At 49.1% G+C, this 19,287-nt stretch overlaps 1 protein-coding gene across 1 annotated transcript in view; it reads right to left on the reverse strand.

Annotated features, from left to right (window-relative positions):
- Window positions 1–19,287, reverse strand: part of GLIS1 (GLIS family zinc finger 1) — a 217,366-nt gene that overhangs the window by 85,573 nt on the left and 112,506 nt on the right. Inside the window, exon 3 of the mRNA XM_075998572.1 lies at window positions 1,031–1,208. Within this exon, the coding sequence (XP_075854687.1) occupies window positions 1,031–1,208 (178 nt within the window). The remainder of the gene's footprint in view (window positions 1–1,030; window positions 1,209–19,287) is intronic.

The raw sequence follows: 19,287 nt of genomic DNA on the forward strand, positions 1-19,287 counted from the left end.
CAGGTGGTGGGTGAGGGTTCTAGGGCTGGGTGGTGTGCACAGAGGCCTGTCTGTGACTGGGTTTGCTATCAACAAACCAGAGGCCACCAAGGTTGCTATGGTTTGAATATATGTCCCCTCCAAAACTCATGTTGAAACTTAATCCTCAATGTGGCAGTATTGAGAGGTGGGGCCTTTAAAAGGTGATTGGGTCATGAGGGCTCTGCCCTCATTTATGGATTATTGTGTTCACAGGTTAATGGATTAATAGGTTATCATGGGGGTGGGACTGATAGCTTTATAAGAAGAAGAAGAGACCTGAGCTAGTGCACTCAGCCCCCTTGCCATGTGATGCCCTGGGCCACCTCTGGACTCTGTAGAGTCCCCACCAGCCAGAAGGCTGTCACCAGATATGGCCCCTCAACCTTGGACTTCTCAGCATCCAGAACCATAAGAAATAGATTCCTTTTCCTTATAAATTACGCAGTTTCGGGTATTTCGTTATAAGCAACAGAAAACTGACTGGGACAAAAGCACAACTGGGACCCTTCCAGCCCAATGTGCAACCTGATGAAATGCCCTTGCACAGGTGGCTGTCACCAGAAATGCACAAGCACTGAATGGTCACCTGGCAGGGCTCAGTGGGGCGATGGCTTCCTGGGGCAGGAGATGGCACTGGGAGGACTCCCTCTCTGCCCATGCACAGCTCAGGGTTGGACACTATATGAACTCTGAGCTGGGTTTTCCTTCCCCAACCTAGCCTAGAATCTTCCTCTTCTGAAACGACGGATTCTCTGTGAAAAGCCACCTCAGCTTGTACAATGGACAAACAACTCAATAAAAACATCTCTGTGTCCCCAATAAGGCCCCGGCCAAGCAGGAGGTGCAGGGTCCAGGCCAGGCATCCATCATCGTGCTACGAGGCACTCATGCCTCTGTGTCCCATGTATCATGTCCCAGCAGCCACGCAGACTAGGTGAGGCTCCGAGGCCCTTGGTCCTTGGCCTGCTAGGAGCGTCCACAGAAGCAGCTGACGGGGGATGGCACATACCTGTTAGGGTGGGGGAAATGCAGCAGCCTCTCGCAGGCTGGGGGGTGACCCCGGGGTGGCGGGGTTCCCGCAGGGAGAAACAGGCCCTGGCAGCAGGTGGGGCTGGGACCCTCAACAAGGTCCAGGTCCAGCAGGCTCTTCTCTGAGCCCGGGGTGCAGTGGCCGTAGCTCCCGTTCACTAGGCAGAGAAAGACAGGGAGAAAGGAGACAAAGTGAATGGGGGGTGGCCCGCAGAGGCGTGTAGGGAGAGGGCAGTCACTGGGGTATATGGGACAGAGTGCCCGGAGCCTATGCTAACTGCACCCCTGCTGTGTCGGAGGCACCGGGAGGCCTCATTTAATTCCCCAAATCACCAAGCAAATCAGCATCTGTCACTGCCAGTACCAGACGGTATAATGCCACGGAAACACACAGCACAGCCATGCACGCCTGCGTCCTCCACAACTCCCTGACAGCCCACCTGCCTTATGCCCCGCCTTGCCCCGCTAGGTAGGGGTTTTATTAACTGAGGCAGTAGGTGTGAAAGTGTTGAAAAACTACATGAAGTGTGACAAAAATGTTCGGCATGGTTGTTATCAGCTCCTTCCCCTTGCTGGGCCTCAGTTTTCTCATCTACACATGAGGAATGCTAATCTGAAAACTGTCTTCTTAGCCCTTCTGCCCTGCCACCTCGCATAGCGATGCTAAGCACGAAAGGACACGAGCTTGGGGGCCAGACAGACCTTGATGGGAGCGCCTACTCTGCCCCAAACAACCTGTGACTCAGACAAACCCTGCGTGTCGGCTGAGCCTCAGTTTCCCCTGTGTAGGACGGGGAGCGTCACAGCAGATCTTGGGTGACGCTGCGGGGTCCCAACAGCAGAGGCTAGGCAGGGTCCGACTAGCACAGTGCTGGAGCCGGGCGGCTGCACCAGGGACAGAAACTTCTCACTGTTAAACAGCACTTCACGCAGCACCCCGTGCCTTGCAGATGCAAGGCCACATCACTAGGCCCCATGTTGTCCAAGCACTGTCAACATGGAGCAAGATAAACCATTAAGATGTGAAAAAAGCTGATTCCCAGAACATGGCCAACCACTTAACATAAGGACAAGGGCAGTAACAACAACAGCAGCATGTGCTGACCAGTAGGTGTAGGCCCTGGGCTGGTGGTTCACACCACTGTCTCATCTGAGCATACCCACTGCCAGTGGAGGGAGATACGAGTATTATTATCCCCATTTTACAGAGGAGAAAACAGAGGCTCAGGAAGGTGCAACTACTCACCCAAGAACACACAGCTAGGAAGCCTCGGGGTGGATTTCCCAGCCAGGTCTGTTAGACCCAACCCCCACATCTAATCTTTATGCAGTAAGAAAAGGCCTTTGGTGAGCCCAGCCCTGAGGATCCACCTCCCCCAACCCTAACTCTAGCCCATCCCGAGGCAGGGCCTCCAGCACACGACTGTCCGTGTGCCAAGGCCAGCCACTCGGTGCTGACTCGCCAGTGCCCACGGCGCTGGACGGGCACCAGGTATTTGCAAGCAGAGCACTTGAGTTTTCGGATAAGCACGCAACGCTTGAGAGCTCCTGGGCGAGTGGGGGTCTCCGGGTTCCCGGGCGCAGGCGAGCTTGCCCAGAGGACTTGTCTGAGTGCTGCCCCCTGCCACCTTCCCGGCCCCCGCTCGGCCCGTCCTGCTGCGTGGAGCGCCTGTTCCCGCTGGCCTCGGCTGCCGCCCGGCCAGCCCCTCACAAGCTTATTTTTAAATAACTTGGTTGTTTTTTAATTAAAAAGAAATCCCTGGTAACAAATGTGAATGGCCTGAGTTAATGAGAGCAGGCTGCCGCTCGTTTAACTCCGTCTCTGCTTGGCCGTCTTTGCCTTTTCCAAATCGTTTCTGCATGCGATTTTATTGTCCCACTGAGGCAAGCCCTGGGACTGGGCCTCAGAAAACTGTGGATAATTTTATGACCATTAATAGCATTTGGAGCAGAGAGAACTTAATCATCACACGGGGCTGTTGCGCCAGGATCTTTCTCCCAGAGGCCTGGGTGGAGAGTGCGGTGCTGAGTTCCCTTCAAGGACCCCCTAGGCCCTTTGGGGGCCTCTGGGATCCTTCTCCCCTCATTCCCTTGGGAGGCTGTGTGCAGGGGAGGAAGGTGGGCCCTGGGAACTGCGCTGGGAGCCCACCACGCCTTCCAAGGGCCATGCCTGTAAGGCAGGCTCAGTGCAAGGTTTGTGGAGATGGGTGCCTTTGACCAGGTTCGGGTTCAGGGTATGTAAGGGGCTGGGCCGCAATTCAAGCCCGGATCTCCCAGACTTCAAAGCCCACGTCTGGCTGCCTCTTGATCAATGGCTGAATAACTGCAGACCTCCAAATACGCATTCCCACCTTGGACTCCAGTGGAGATCATGCTACAGACCTCTGGGGAAGTTAGGAGTAAAACCATGACAATGACTCCCAAGCTTTCATCTTTGTGCTAACTCTGGCAGGTGGGTAAGCCCGCCCCATCCACAGACGAGGATACGAAGGCTCAGAGAGGTCCGGCAGTTTGCCAGCATCACAGGGAGAGCAAGGGACTGAGCTGAGATCAAACCCATCACCTCTGTGGGAAGAAACAGCCATCACTCAGCAAACTATTAGGGACTGTTAGCTACTTCTTTTCTAGATACAGTAAAAAGTTTTCCTGTGATAAATAAACAAGCTGGCTTTGGGAGGGAGGAAGAAGGAGCCTCCTAGGTCACAGTTTGGCACTACCTGGTGCTCCAAGCCCACGCGAGTCCTTGTCTCCTGCGAACCTCACAGTGCCCTGGGTGGAAACAGGGACCTCCCAACCTTGCAGAGGGACACTGAGCACCAGAGCTGGTGAGTGGCCACCCCAGGTCGTATACAATTGCTGGACAGCCGAGGCCCAAACCAAGGTCTCCCAAACTACACTCTGCCCCAGGCCGCCCGCTTTCCCAGAGGCTGGAAGGTAAAGCGGAGGCTATGAGGTGTGTCCCAGGGATACTGGCACCACTGGGAAGACACAGGTACTGTCACCTCTGCCTGCCAGGGGCTGAAGTCTGCCAGGAAAGATGTGGGCACTGCCTCCCGCCAGTTGTCTTGCCACTCTGTCCCCAAGGGCATCAGGAGACCCAGATGGGGGAGGGCCACTACTGTTCTCTCTCCATCTCCAGGGAGTGGGGATGGAGCCTTCCCTGGGAAAGCCGGGGAGGGAGAGGAGCACGTGGTCCCGCTGCCCTGGGACAGGAAGGGGGTGCCCTGGGAAGGGGCTGGCACCCAGAAGCCACATCTCACTCTGTGCCACAGGAGCCAGGAGTAGACCTCAGGCCTCACTTTCTCCACGCACAGGAAGCTCCTTTGGAGGCTGGGAGAGTGATGGGGTTCCGTGTTCATTTTTACAAGTTGGTGAGAAATCTTAGACTGCCAGGGCTGGGACTGGCTGACTGTCTGTTTCATTAATAGGTAGGAAACTGAGGCTCAGAGAGGAAAAGGACTTGCCCTGGTCACACAGCAAATCCAAGGCAGAGCCTGGACTGGCACCTCTGAAGCTAGGTAAGAATCTGGTTTGGTTTCCTCACCAAGCCTCAGTTTTCTTATCTGTAAAATGGTGCTAACACCTACCTCGCAAGGTCGTGGTGACAACTGAGATTATGAACTCAACGCATTTGGCATGGTGCCTAGCTCACAGCAAAGCACTTGAAAAGTAATGGTGATGATCATTATTTCCCTGAGCTTGGGGCAGGGAGACAGGGCCCTGTATGGGACACATTCTATCCCCAGAAAGGTCAGGCCTATACGTCTCTGAGGCCAGACTCAGAAAAACCCCCAAGACTTGGGGTTCACCAAATGTCAGGACTGAGTAGCTTGAACCAGGTCATAGCCAGCAAATCTAAAGCAAATAGCTCTAGTTACACACCAGAGGACTTTGCAAATTACCATAATGACTTGGCAATAAAGTGGCACCACATATAAAGTGATCCCCACAAGAATTTTAATTTATGCTGAAACCTGCCAAGTCTGCCTGAGAGTGGACAATGATGCATTCAGCATCTGAGGCCCAGATGCCACCTCCTTGCAGCCCAGGAGCAGCCAGCAGCTGGGGCCAGGAAGGCCCACATGATGACTGCCTTCTTGTTCACCACCAAGCATTGTCTAGTGCCCACCAGGTACCAGGCTGGTGATAGGGCACCGCACTTTACAGTTTACAAAAAAGTTTCACAGCCATCACCTATGAGTATCATTACAACCCTCAGGAGTTGGCTGGGCAGTTTCTGAGGGGGCAAGTGACTTGCCCAAGCTCACACAGCAAATGTAGGGCTTAGAGTTGCCTGACTCAGCCATCTTTTTCTGCAAAGAGCAAAACAGTAAATAACTTAGGCTTTGTGGTCCATACCATCTCTGCCGCAACTACTCAACTATGCCGTTGTACCATAAACAAAATGTAAACTAATGAATGGGGCTGTGATCCAATAAAACTTTATTTAGAAAAAAAGATCGCTGGCTCCTGGGCGGTTAATCTGCCAACTCCCGATCTCACACAGCAGTTAGAGAGACAGGGATTCAATATCTGAAACGATCCTACTTCCTATGTCCGTAAAATGGGGAGAATTTCACAGGGTGTAATTGATGGTATGAAAATCACTGTCAAATACTGAACGCAGGGCTGGCCCCTGGTGGCCATCTAATAAACGGAAGTGCCTTTGGCCTGGCTCTGGGGGTTCCCACAAGCTAGGCTCGCCAGTCCACCTGGTGTTACCCTCACACCCCCACGAAGCTTTGCTGCACTCCCTCGCCATCCAGTCAGGCGGCCTGATTCTTCTAAAGCCCCTGGGGCCTCAGAGCCCCTCAGAAGCTCGTCTACATCTCCTCCTGGAACATTCCCTCACCTCCCACCTTCCCTCCTGGTCTCCCGCCCTCCCTGAGCTGCACCTACTGCTCACAGCAGTCCCTGCAAAGAGCTGCCATCTGCGGTACACCCGGCACATGCCAAATGCCTTACAAGTTTCATCTCTCAATCTTCACGACATCAGAGTTGGATTACGGTACTCTGTACTGCCACACTGGTGCCTCTAAGTGCAAATAGCATCCTGCCTCCCCTGTGAGTCTGAGAAACCCCTCAGGGCAAGGATCTTGGAGCCCCAGAGCTGCTGAACGTTAGTGTGTCCCTAGGCATGACCTTGTCCCACAACTTCATGTACTGAAGAGAAAACAGGGGCCCAGACTGAGGAAGGGCTTGTCCTAGTCACACAGCGAGTGGGTTCTCCAGATACCTGAGCCCCACGGGGGAGATTCCCCACCGTCCCTAGCACAGTTACGCCCACAGCAGGTGCTCGGAAATGCTGAGAGGGCGGGTGCCTGGAAGGATTGTCCCCAGTTCACTTTAATGCACAGTATGAGCGAGACACTGTGACTTAAGAACTGAGAAACGCCTTGTCACACACACACCTAGGTCGAAGGCCTCCTGCACCATTACCTTTCTGGCTGTTTGACCCTAGACAGTGACTTCACCTTCTGAGGCTCCGTTTCAACATCTCTGAAATGGGGATAAGAATCCCAACTCCAGGCAGTGGCTGTGAGGATTCAATGAGGTAATAATACGTGGAGTGGGACCATGCCTGCCGCGGGTGACACTTTGATAAACGTCCCTCTGTTGCTGTCTTGACAGGCAGGGAGGCACGGTGACAGCCTCCTGGGCAGGGAATGCCAAGCAGCCATGGAAGGGTGGCCTCAAGCCAAGGAGGTCTTCCCGGGGAGTCTGAGCACCAGCTCTGCAGGGTCGGTCAGGGCACAGCAGGGCTGCACCCCCCTCTCTGAGCCTCAGCTTTCCCCTCTGTGCAGTGGGCGTGCTAGCCTGGGCCCTGGCCAGGGGCACCATAGAGATCACAGCGAAGACACTGTGCTTCCCACTTCCCAGATCCAGGGAGGGCGAATGGCTCATTCAAGGACACACGGCAGAGGCGGAGCCCGAGCTGCGTTCACTCCCTGCCCCTTCCCGCCTGGCTGTGCTGCCTCCTCACCCCCTCTTTCCCCTCCGCTCGAAACCCACCCGAAGGCTGGCGACCAGCAGGGAGAGGGGGCTTCTGAAACAGGAGAAGCAGGCCGGTGGACAGCCTTGCAGACGGGCTACGCAAGGCCCACTCGCCGCCCCCTCCTTGCCTGGAGCCGCCTCCTCGGGTGTTCACGGCCGCCAGGGGGGCCGTAACCCCGGCAGGGCCTCCAGAGCGGCAGGCCTGATGCTCGAGGCCTCACGCCGGGCTTATGGCCGCCCGCCATCTCTTATCCCAGACCGCAAGGACCCCATAAATTCCCCTTTAAAGCTAAGCTAGATTTACAGGGACTCAGGCCAGTAAAACCTGAGCAGGCTCACCTCTGGCCGGCGCCGCAAAGAAACCTGAGTGAGGCCGCGCCTCTGCCCTGGCCCCCGCCGGGACGCGAGTGGCCTGCGCTGGTCACACGTGTAGGTGCAGGCATGTATGTAAGCAAACACACGGAGGGGCCAACCCTGCCCTCGGACTCTCTCACTGCTACCAAATTAGACACATTTATTGTAGAAAAACATTATAAAATGAACCCAGGCAACAATTAGAAAATAGGTATCACCTATAAGGCCATGGGCCAGAGAGAGCCACAGCAGACGTGAGGACAAAACAACCTCTGTGGTGTTTTCCTATGTATCTGTATGTTTTTGACGAAAAAAAGAGAGGATAACATACACATTTTGTTATACTCTGCTTTTCCTATTTAGTAACATATCACGAATACTGAAGTTGAAGGCGTGCCCATTACATGCCAGGCACAGTACTAGGCTCTTCCCTTGCCAGTATTGCAAACCCTGTTTTCCATAGGAAGAGTAAAGTACTAGCCCACAGAAACACAGCAAGTAAATGGGAGAGTCAGGTGCAAGGCCAGACACTGTGCCCCATCATTAAGGGACATATAGGGCTTCCCCGGGTATTAGTCAGCTCCAGCTGCTATAACAAAATACCACAGCCTGGGTGGCTTAAACAACTGAAACTTATTTTCTCCCAGTTCTAGAACCTAGAAGTCCACGATCAAAGTGTCCATCAATCTGGTTTCTGGTGAGATTTCTCTTCCTGGCTTGCGGACAGCTGCCTTCTTACCATGTCCTCACATGGCCTTTCCATAGTGCATGTGAGTGAGCTCTCTGGTGTTGCTTCTTAGAAGGCCATCAGTCCTATCGGATCATGGCCCCACCCTTATGACCTCATATAACCTTAATTATTTCCGTAGAGGTCACATCTACAAACACAGCCATACTGGGTGTCAGGGCTTCGACATATGAATTTTGGGGGGGTACATAAACATTCAGTCCATAACATGCAGTATCCATCCCATCTTTTTCCCTCCCTAATAGGGTCCTTTATTTCTTATATCTACCTTTGGAGCTTGAGAAGGAGAGACAGGAAAGCACAGCAAATAAGAGTGTAGATTCTGAGGCCAGAATGACTAGGTTTAAATCCTGGCTTTGCCTGCTGCATGACTTTGTCTAAGCCAAGTGACTTAGCCTCTCTGTGCCAGTTTATGAAGTTGAAATAGGCTAATGTACCATACACCAAGTACCTAGAACAGTACCTGGCACACAGTAGGCACTACATAATAAGTGTCTGCTAACATTGGTGTTATTAATCCCATTCCAAAGTAGACTGTGAAAGGCCTGAGTCCATTAGCATGATCTCACCTCCCCAGGTGAGTATTTCTGTTTGACGACGGAAGAAAAGAGCAGCCTCTACTCCTCTACATGTGACTGAGGAAGCATGTGGCCCTGCAAGCTAGAAAAAGCCATCTTATTATTCCAAGGGAAGTCGTTGGAGGACATTGTCAATAAACTGAGGCATCTCAACCAGAGGAACAGAAGAGAAACTAACTCACAGCACTGGTGGCACCAAGAACCTCTCGGGTGAACAGTAGAGCTCCCACAGTGTTTTAAGCCTATCCCAGATGGGTTTTCTGTTAGAAGCCAAGACATCCTTATTAATACAATATTCTTCTACAAAACAGTTTTTGTCCACACTGACAATCTTTGTCTTTAATTTGAATATTTAGTCCTAAAATTTATATTATTTATATTTAATTAATTATATATTTGTGTTTAGATCTACAAACTTAGTATTTGCTTTTTATTTGTCCCACCTCTTGTAGGTTCTTTTTCTCTCCTTTCTTATCTTCTTTCAAATTAATCCAGTATTTTTCTAATAATCCATTTTACTTTTCTATTAGTGTGTTAGATATACATTCTTCTATATAAGTGATTATCCTTTGACTTATTGCAATCTAGCATAGATTACTACAGTTATGCATCACTTAACAAGGACACATTCTGAGAAATGCCTCGTTAGGTGATTTTGTTGTTGTGCAAATATCATAGAGTGCACTTTCACAAACCTATATAGTAGGGCCTACTACACGCGTGGGCTATATGGTGTGGCCTATTGCTCCTAGGCTACAAATCTGTACGGCATGTTACTATACTGAATACTGTAGGCAGTTGGAACACAATGATAAGTATTTGTGTATCTAAACATATCTAAATATAGCAAAGGTACAGTAAAAATATGGCATTATAATGTCATGGGACCACCACTGCATATGCAGTCTGTTGTGGTCTAGAACATTTTTATGCAGCACAAGACTGTACTTTTACTACTTTCTTGACAGGGCAAGAACCTCAAGTCTCTTAACTTTACTCATGCCCTCACACACACACACAACTCTGGGTTATTGTTTGGTGTGTTTCAATTCTACAAATTTAATATATATTTTAAACCTTACCAGATAGTATTAATGTTTTGTATAGTCACTATTTAAAAAAATACTTTCCCTTCCTCCTGCTTCCATATGGGATCATTTTTGTTCTGCATTAAGATTTATTTTTAAATTGTGAGTCTACCGGCAAGAAATTCTCTTGTTTGTCTGAAAATATTGTTTCATCTTTCTTTCTGAACAATATTTTTGCTGGGTATAGAATTCTAGGTTGACAATTATCTTCTTTTAGTATATTACAGATTTATGACACTGCCTTATAGATTTCATAATTTCTACTGGAAAGTTATCCACAAAGTCTTTTGAAGGTGCTGTATCTTCCCCCTCAACCCTAACTACTTTTTAGATTTTTCTCTCTAGTTTGACATGACTATGATGTACTTAAGTGTGATTTTCTTTATATTTATTCTGCTTGAGGTTCATAGGGCTTCTTTGGCATGATGTCTTCTGTCAGTTTTAGAAAACTGCTAGCCATTATCACATCAGACGTTACTTTGCCCATTATCATTCCCTTATCTATCTGGGGCAATAATGTTTGTCAGGCCTTTTAACAACATCCTATATATCTCTTTTGCTATTTTTTTTAAATTTTCCATCCTTTCTTAACTTCCATTTGTCAATCTGGATTTCATCTACAAAATTGCAAGCATTTTGCTACCTGCTATCTAAACTCCTCTCCAAAAGAGAGTATATCAATTTATACCACCAGCAGCGTGGGAAAGCACCTGTTTCCCTGGACCTATTTTTCCAGTTCACCAATCTTCTCTTTAACTGCATCTAACATCTAAATCTAGCTTTTGAGTTCTTAAACTTAGTTATTGTATTTTTGAGTTTTAAAATTTCTATTTGTAGGCTGAATAGAGTGGCTCACACCTGTAATCCTAGCACTTGATGAGGCTGAGCTGGGAGGATCACTTGAGGTCAGGAGTTCAAGATCAGCCTGAAGAAAAGTGAGATCCCATCTCTACCAAAAATAGGAAAAATTAGCCAGGTGAGGCAGCACACACCTGAGCCAGCTACTCAGAAGGCTGAGGTAGGAGGATCGCATAAGCCCAGGAGTTTGAGGTTGCAGTGAGCTATGATGATGCCCTTGCATTCTACCCTGGGCAACAGAGCAAGACTGTCTCAAAAAAATTAAATTAAAATTTTAAAAAAGTAAAATAAAATTTTTGTTTGATTAATTTTTATTGTTTTCAGATCTCTGTTGAAATTTTCTATGTGGTAATCTTTTTTCTTAAACATATTAATCACAGTTATTTTAAATCCTGTTTCTGATAACTCCACATCTAGATTACCTGTGAGTCTGTTTTTATCATGTTTTTTCCCCCTCTTGGTTCTATTTCCAGGTATCCCTGTTAATTTCTGGCAGAATGCCCAATATTGCATATGAAATTTGTAAAGGCTCCAGGTGATGGTATCTTCCTCCATGGAGAATGTCATTTTGCTTCTTAAAGACAGTTAAAAGAAGGAAAGATCATCTTAATCCAGTCTGGAATTTAGCTATTTTAAAGCTGGGCTCCCGTCTTTGTAAAAGTTGCTCTATTTCTGGTTCATCCTTTCTCCCAGGATGCTGCCCTCCAGGGGCCCCAGCTGGAAGCTTGGGATGCCAGGTTCCCTGACCTTCAGTGTTTGTGTTTCTAGAACTTGAAGCTGCTAAAAGCTCTGCCTAACTTCTCAACCTCTTTATTGCCACACTGTTGGTTTTCCACCCCGTAGCCGATGCCACTCATGAATCAGCAAGTATCTTGGAAGGAAAAGCAACACTGAACGTTAGCCTCACTTTTTGGCACTTTCTGTCTCCCTGGGATCTTGGCCCCTCAAGATTCGCCTGTCTTGGTATCCTAAACTCTAATTTTTGTCTCCCCAGCACAGCTAAACTGCTGAAAGGTCTGTTGAGCTCTCTGACTCTAGGACCTGTATCACTTGCAAATTGTCTAATGCCTAACAGAAAGAAGTGGCACAGTATGATAGTCATCTTAGTACATTTCCCTTCTCTCCAGTATGTTGGTTCCTCAAGTCCTGGCTGTCTTGTTAGTTCTTTGATGCTGTTAAACAAATAGTTTTTATATTTTATTCAGAGTGAAAATCAGTCTGATACAAGCTGATTTGCTAGAATCAGATGGAAAAAAATCCCCTTCCAAAACAATAATTTTAAGGACTGTATAGTATTTCATTTTATCATTGTATATACTTTATTTAATCTGTCTTTCATAGTTGGAATTAAGAAAGTTTAGAAAAGCAAAAAAACTCAAAACAATCATGTAATGAGTGTCCTTATAGACCTATCTTCATGTTCGTCCATATTTAGAGCCTAGGACAAATTCCTAGACATCGGACTACTGAGTCAAAGGATATGAAAAATTGCAAGCATTTTGCTACCTGCTGTCTAAACTCCTCTCCAAAAGAGAGTATATCAATTTATACCACCAGCAGAGTGGGAAAGCACCTGTTTCCCTGGACATCTTCCACTCTGGGTATTCTTATTTTTAAAAATCTTCTTTTATGTAATAGCTCAGGATCATTTATAATAGAAAAGAATCGGAGATAAACTGTATATCAAGTAATAGAAGAATGATTAAGTAAACCATAATAAAGCACTCAGCAGAAATTTTATGTAGCCATTAAACATGATACAGTAAAACCTCACATAATGTAACAAGTGTGGTCCAAAAACTTCACTTAAAAATATAGAGTTGTGTTATTATGCAGCTAATTAAAAATGATATTTTTGGTGCTTTTTCCATTTAATGTGTGGGGAAAATGTTCTCATTGACTAAAAATGTAAGAAACAGCCCACTTTATCACAAAGTACACATCACACAAGGAACTGAGAAAATGATTATGAGTCAGTCACTTCCTAAATCCATCCATTCCCCAAAACCTCCATAGAAAAGAACACTCACTGCCCCATTCATGAAGGGGCTTGACAGGAGACAGGAGCAATTGCCAATGGCCAACCATGTTTTATATGAATTTGCCCTATCACATGTCACTTTATCATGAGTTTTACTGGGTTTCCTAAAGTTTTCGGCTACAAGGAAAAATATTTATAAGAACTATATTAAATGAAAAGAACAGGGTTCAAAATTCCATATACATAAAAATAGCTTGAAGATATTCATTGACCCAAGTAAGGAAAAAAGAATAATAACTTGAAGAGTAAAAAGAGTGGAAAGTCAATGCATCGAACATTAATAATTCATTCACTCCTTTAACATATGTATACTGAATGCCTACTATGTGCCAGGACCAGACACCAGGCAGCAGAAATGCAGAGATGAATGACAAAGGAAAATCTCTACTCAGCTGGTGCTTATATTCTTATAATAAAGACAATTTCAAAAGTAAACTAATAAGCTAGAAAGTGAAGAGAGGTGGGGAGAGTCAGGATGGTGACATCTGAACAGAGCCCTGAGTGAAGGGAGGGAGGGAGTCATGTGGACGACGGCGGGAAGAGCATCCTAGGCAGAGGGAACAGCAAGAACGGAGGACCTGGAGCTGCTGGAGTGCTCTCGAGGGCAGGCACACAGGAGGCCAGGTGTGGCTGGAGCCCAGAGAGAAAGGGTGAGAGAGGTAGGCAGTGAGGCACAGAGGAAGCTGGGCCTCCCCTGCAGGGTCCTGGGGGTCACAGCGATGATGTGGGTTTCATTCTGGTGTGGCAGGAAGCCATTGCAGGGTAAGAGCAGGGAGTGACCAGTCCCGACTGACGGTGTGGAATGATGTCTGAGTTTTGTGTTGAAAAAGTCTTTAGAAGGAAAAGAGTAAATGCAGGGAAAGCAGTGGCTTCAGGATTAGGAGCATTTTAAAAAATCTCTCTATTCCAAGACCAGACACCGTGGCTCACGCCTGTAATCCTAGCACTTTGAGAGGCTGAGGCAGGAGGATTGCTTGGGGTCAGGAGTTCAAGACCAGCCTAAGCAAGAATGAGACCCCCATCTCTACCAAAACTAGAAAATTTAGCCCATGTGGTGGTGCTTGCCTTTAGTCCCAGCTATTTGGGAGGCTAAGGCAGGAGGATTGCTTGACCCTAGAGCAACAGAGCGAGACCCTATCTCAAAAAAGAAAACATACACACACACACACACACACACCCCAAAAAAACAACCCTCTATATTCCTTTTGGGGGTTGAGGGGACTGTTCTATATCTCCTGATCGTAATGATGGTAGCATGACGCTTATGCATTGATCGGATCTCATGGAACTGTTCACACACACAGACAAACTCACTCAATAAATAAATTTATTGTAAATTTAGAAATAATTTTGAAAAAAATCTCTATGTTACATATTTCAAAATGTTTCATATTGTTTTAATAAAAAAAATTGAAAAAAAAGTTTTGAGAATAGACCAAAGGCAGAATGGAACTGAACTGCAGCCCGTTAACTCAGCACAGACACCCCTGCCCTAGCACACGGGTCCGTGTGCAGCTGCCCTCTCCTCCCAGCCCACCATGAGAAATTCGAGGGCGGAGTCCAAGAGGGCACTCCCAGATGCTGGCCTGTGGCCCCCAGGGCCCCTTCCCCTTAGGGGCATCCATGAGAGACAAGGCGGCTGACAGGAGGGACATCAGGGCTTCCTGAGGGTGGACGGCGGGAGCCTCTGCCCTCTCCCCTCCTCTCCCCTGCCCTTGCACGGGCTCCCCAGCAACCCCACCCCTTCCCTGCAAGGGCTGCACTGCTGACCACTGGCATCTCTCCAGGGGCAGTAGACTCCATGCTGGGGCAGCAAAGTAGACAAAGAGACTCAGAGTATTTAACACATTTTAAGTATCTCCTAGGGGTTGGGAAGGGATGACCTAGGAAATAAGCCCCAAATGCCTTAATCTTTTTATATTTTATGTTTTATCAAACTGAGCTATTATGATTCCAAAATTCTATTATTCTCTCATTCTAAGATGATGTAACTTTATAAAACTAAGCATTTCCATGACTGTGGTTCTAAGAGTCTATGATTCTATGAATCAAACATAAGGAGACTCTCAGATTCTGAGGTTGTAAAATTCCATGATTCCCTGATGCCAAGGCCTGCCATTTCCTAATATGCCCTGGAGCCCCACATGAGCCCCTGCCTGGCTCAAGTCATCAGGGAGCAACAGTGACAGTCACCGAAACCTGTTTGCTTTTACCCAAGCTCTAAACAGCCAGGACAGTAACGGAACAATGAGAAATCCAGAGGAAATGGCTGTTGAAATGTGTTTAAAGACTCCTCATTACATAGCATCTCCCATTAAGGGGGGAGGAGGGAACTTCTCAAAAACAAACATATTCCATCTGTTTTTTCAGTAAATACAGGGCCAGGTATATATTTGTTATGTCAGGTATATATCTATTACTTCATGTTTGTTCTTTTTTTTTTTTTTTTGAAACTTTCTCTTCTTATATCAAGCTGATTAATTAATTAGTTAATGCTCATGTTGGTTTTTTCTCCCAAACACTTGAAATTCTCCTTCAAATTGCTCAAAAATATATAAAGCACAAGAAGGAAGCCATGATAGCAATGGAATGGGGTGGGAATGCCCAGCTCCAGAAGGTAGGAGACAGCGATCCCAAAACCTAGAACTCCCTCCCAGATCTCTGTGGGAAAGATCAGCAGTTCTGACGGGAAAACACCACCGTCCCGCCGGACGGCGTGGACACCTGGACCCTCTAGGAAAGCACCATCCACACACGCAGCACAGAGCAGGAGGGGGAATGCTCCACATCGCTCAGACAGGCTCAGAATTTCTAGACTCTACAGAAAAGATTATTTATTCCACACCATGGCCTGAAAGGCTGGCAAAGCCTACTGGAGAAGTCGCAGCTTTGACTTCTGAAAAATCCCACCCCTACTCCTGACCTGGAACCACCCCCCTCCTAGGGCCCCTCCTCCAGGAAGCCTTCCCTGACCAGCCCTATCCCCCAGGGCTTCCCACTGTCCTCTGTTCTCTCCCAGAGGACCAATAGCCAGCAAGCACTCCAGTCTGCGCCCACAGCCCTCCAGGCGCCAGGGCCCCTCAGCCATCACTGTGGCAAGGGTCCCAAAGTGAGGTTCCACCCCAGGGGGCATGCTGGACATTATGATCGGGGGACGACTGGGAGCCACTGTCATTTTGTAGGGAGGAGCCAGGCGTGGCCAACTCCCTGCCTAGGGTGGGGCCGTCCTACACTAACTTTTTAATATCTTGCCAGATTCCCAAAATACCTGTAAACAAGCAGCCTGGTCATCTAAGCCTAGAACATAGCTTCATTTTACACTTAAACACAAAGTGCTTTTTTCATGGTTTTAACATTTACTAAATTTTCCAGGAATGGAACTACCATGTAAATTGAGGAAAAACTGCAGTGTGTTTTGTTTGGAGCTTGACCAGGAATTGTTCACCATTTCAGAAGATCACATCACCCTCGGCCGCTCTGCTTGTGACGTGTGTGTTTGCAGACACCAGGTTTGGTGACACTGCACACAGGTGGGAGTAACGGACGGCTTCATCCTGTCTTTGGGTACAGGCACACCTGAGCACTTAGCTGTGGAAATACATTACTTATAAGTCACTTCCCTTTTATTTCTTCTTTATATTTGAATTTCATTTCAGGAGAGTAAAGGAGGCAGTACAAACAGGCCGTTAGGAAAAGGAAGCAGTGTTGAGTGCGGGGAGGGTGTCTTTTCTTTTCTTTTTTTTTTTGAGACAGGGTCTCGCTCTATCGCCCAGGCTAGGGTTCCGTGGTGTCATCATAGCTCACTGCAGCCTCCAACTCTTGGGCTCCAGAGATCCTCCCACCTCAGCCTCCTGAGTAACTGGGACTACAGGCATGCGCCACCATGCTCAGCTACGTCTTTTATGTTTTATAGAGACAGGGTCTCACTATTGCCCAGGCTAGTCTCAAACTCCTGACCTCAGCCTCCCAGAGCTCTGGGATTTCAGGTATGAGCCACTGTGCCCATCCCCCATGTCTTGACCTCTTTGAATCTCAGGGTCTGTTTCTGGATTCAGAGTCCTGAGCCCAGAGGCACCCACAGGAAGGCTGGTGTTGCGGCTCCCAAGAGCACTCCCCAGTGAAGGTGAGTTGGCAGCCCAGGCCCTGGGGGCAGGAGGTGGGGCGTGCCAGGCTGGCTGCAGACAGTGGGGAAGGGGCCTCGGCAGGGGTGGTCTCCCAGCACTGGCTGATCAGCAGAGGCAGTTTGAGACCTTGGGACTGAACTCACCTCCCCTCAAACCTTCCTCTTCTCCCGCTGTGTTCCCTGTCGCAGCTCCCCCTCTCCCTCAGCCCTGCTCTACCCTCCCAACAGCTCCATGCACCCCTTCCCCCCAGCCTCAGTCTGTGCCTCCATTCCCACCACCACCACCATTCACTGGGACAGTGGTCTCAGTCTCTCTTCTCCTCTCTGCATTCAATCCATCCATCCACTCCACCTCAACCAGGTGATCCTTCTTAGACACAAAATCTGATAGTGGCTCCCCTGCCCATAAGATAACCTCTTACACCTATGCCAGGCACACGAGGCCTGGCACCTTCTGTTTGTTCCCGCTGCTCCAGCCTGTCGCCCACCAGCTCCCAACACACTCCCCACCTTCCCGCACCCCACTGCTCACCACGCCCCCAGACCTGCCGTGTTCTTTCTCCACCACTGCGCTGGCTGTCCCCCCACCTGGTGTGCCCTCCCTGTGTCCTCATGCCACCAAAGCCCCTGTGCACTGGCCAGTGCTCTCCTTGCACAGTGCAGTAGTGGCTCAGGTGTGAGCACATCAATGCCAGTCTAGACAACGAATGCGGAATACCTCGGGTGAGAGCTGGGCTAGGCCCTCGGATGACACTTGAACCTCTGCTGTGGGAAAGACAAGAGGCAAGAGGCCCTTTCTCTAAGATGCAGGCCCCTGAGGTGGGTCACCAGGCTACAGACCCGGCTCCGGCCATTACAGCTTTATTGGTTAAAACCCACTGATTTCCCTCAAGAGATGGAGGATGGACCATAAGGAATATCTCCAAACGTGTTTGAGGGAACATGAAGCAGTACCTCTGCTGTGTTTTTAGTGCAAACAGGAGTAGGCCTCTGCAGGGCAGGGACCTGCAGGCTGCGCTGGGCTGCACCGGCCCATGAAGACCACGCTGCCCTGACTGACACCAAGGAGGAAGCCTGCCTACGAGATCACATTTCACCTCCATGGGCAGGAAACAGGTTCTCAAGGAAGTAGCCCTATGTGCAGCCCCAGCCCTCTTTTTCACACTTAAGGTCCAGAGTCCAAGGAAAGGACCCCTGGGCAGGAAGCAGAGCCTAACGTTTCAGGCCTTCCCTGGCTGTGAACTCACTTCAGGTCTTAGGCAGCTCCCAGCTCCTGGACCTCAGTTTTCTTTTCTGTAAAACAAAGGGAGTAGACAGGAGATGCCTCTAAGTGTTCATGTTCTGTCTGAATCCCAGACAGCCGTCAAGAATGCCCTGTCAAAAGGCTGCGTGAGGCCGGGCGCGGTGGCTCACGCCTATAATCCTAGCACTTTGGGAGGCCGAGGCGGGCGGATTGCTCAAGGTCAGGAGTTCAAAACCAGCCTGAGCGAGACCCCGTCTCTACCAAAAATAGAAATAAATTAATTGACCAACTAAAAATCTATATACAAAAAATTAGCCGGGCATGGTGGCGCATGCCTGTAGTCCCAGCTACTCGGGAGGCTGAGGCAGTAGGATCGCTGAGCCCCGGAGATTGAGGTTGCTGTGAGCCAGGCTGACACCACGGCACTCACTCTAGCCTGGGCAACAAAGTGAGACTCTGTCTCAAAAAAAAAAAAAAAAGGCTGCGTGAGCCGGGAGGAGCTAGCCTTGGACCAAACTCTACTGCTCCTCTCCAGCCCCTAATGCCAGGACCCCTCACTGCTGACCTGCCTGCCCGAGCTGGGCCAGTTGCTCCCTCCCACAGGAAGGGTGAGGAGACCACCTGTCCTGCCACCCGAGCCTGTCCTAGGTGCGGGCCCTCAGCTGGGCACTGGGCAGAGACGAGGCTGACACTGCTGCTGCCTTCAGGAGACAGGGGGCCTTGGACGGGCAGCAACACTGTGAGGGATCAGTGCTAGGACTGCAATTCCCCTGAGCATGAGGGCGCAAATCTGCCTTCTCTGAACCTCGTGTGGTCACCACTTCTGTGAAGCCCTCCCAACCCTGCCAGATGGCTGGCTGCTCCCACGTGCTGGGAATCCCTCCCCTGTAGCCCTTGCCATGTGACGGGCTGTGTCCGTACATGGGGGCTGGAGCACCGTGCTAAATGTTTCATGTGAGCCTCTCAATAGTCTTGCTAGATGAACAAATTAGCCCATTTTACAGAGGAGGAAACTGAGGCAGAGGAAGGTGAAATGACTTCTCCTGAACAACACATCTATAAAGAGGCAGGCTTGGGATTCAATCCCAGGCGAGTGATGGATTCCAGACTACAGTCCTCGGTCCAGAGCTACTGCGATCATCCCACGCCCTGCCCACCAGCTGCCCACAGGCCAGGGAGGCCACTCCTAGGGGAACTGCATACACCCTGA

Source organism: Microcebus murinus, chromosome 2 (genome assembly GCF_040939455.1).
Source record: "Microcebus murinus isolate Inina chromosome 2, M.murinus_Inina_mat1.0, whole genome shotgun sequence".
In the NCBI taxonomy this organism is placed as follows: Eukaryota; Metazoa; Chordata; class Mammalia; order Primates; family Cheirogaleidae; genus Microcebus; species Microcebus murinus.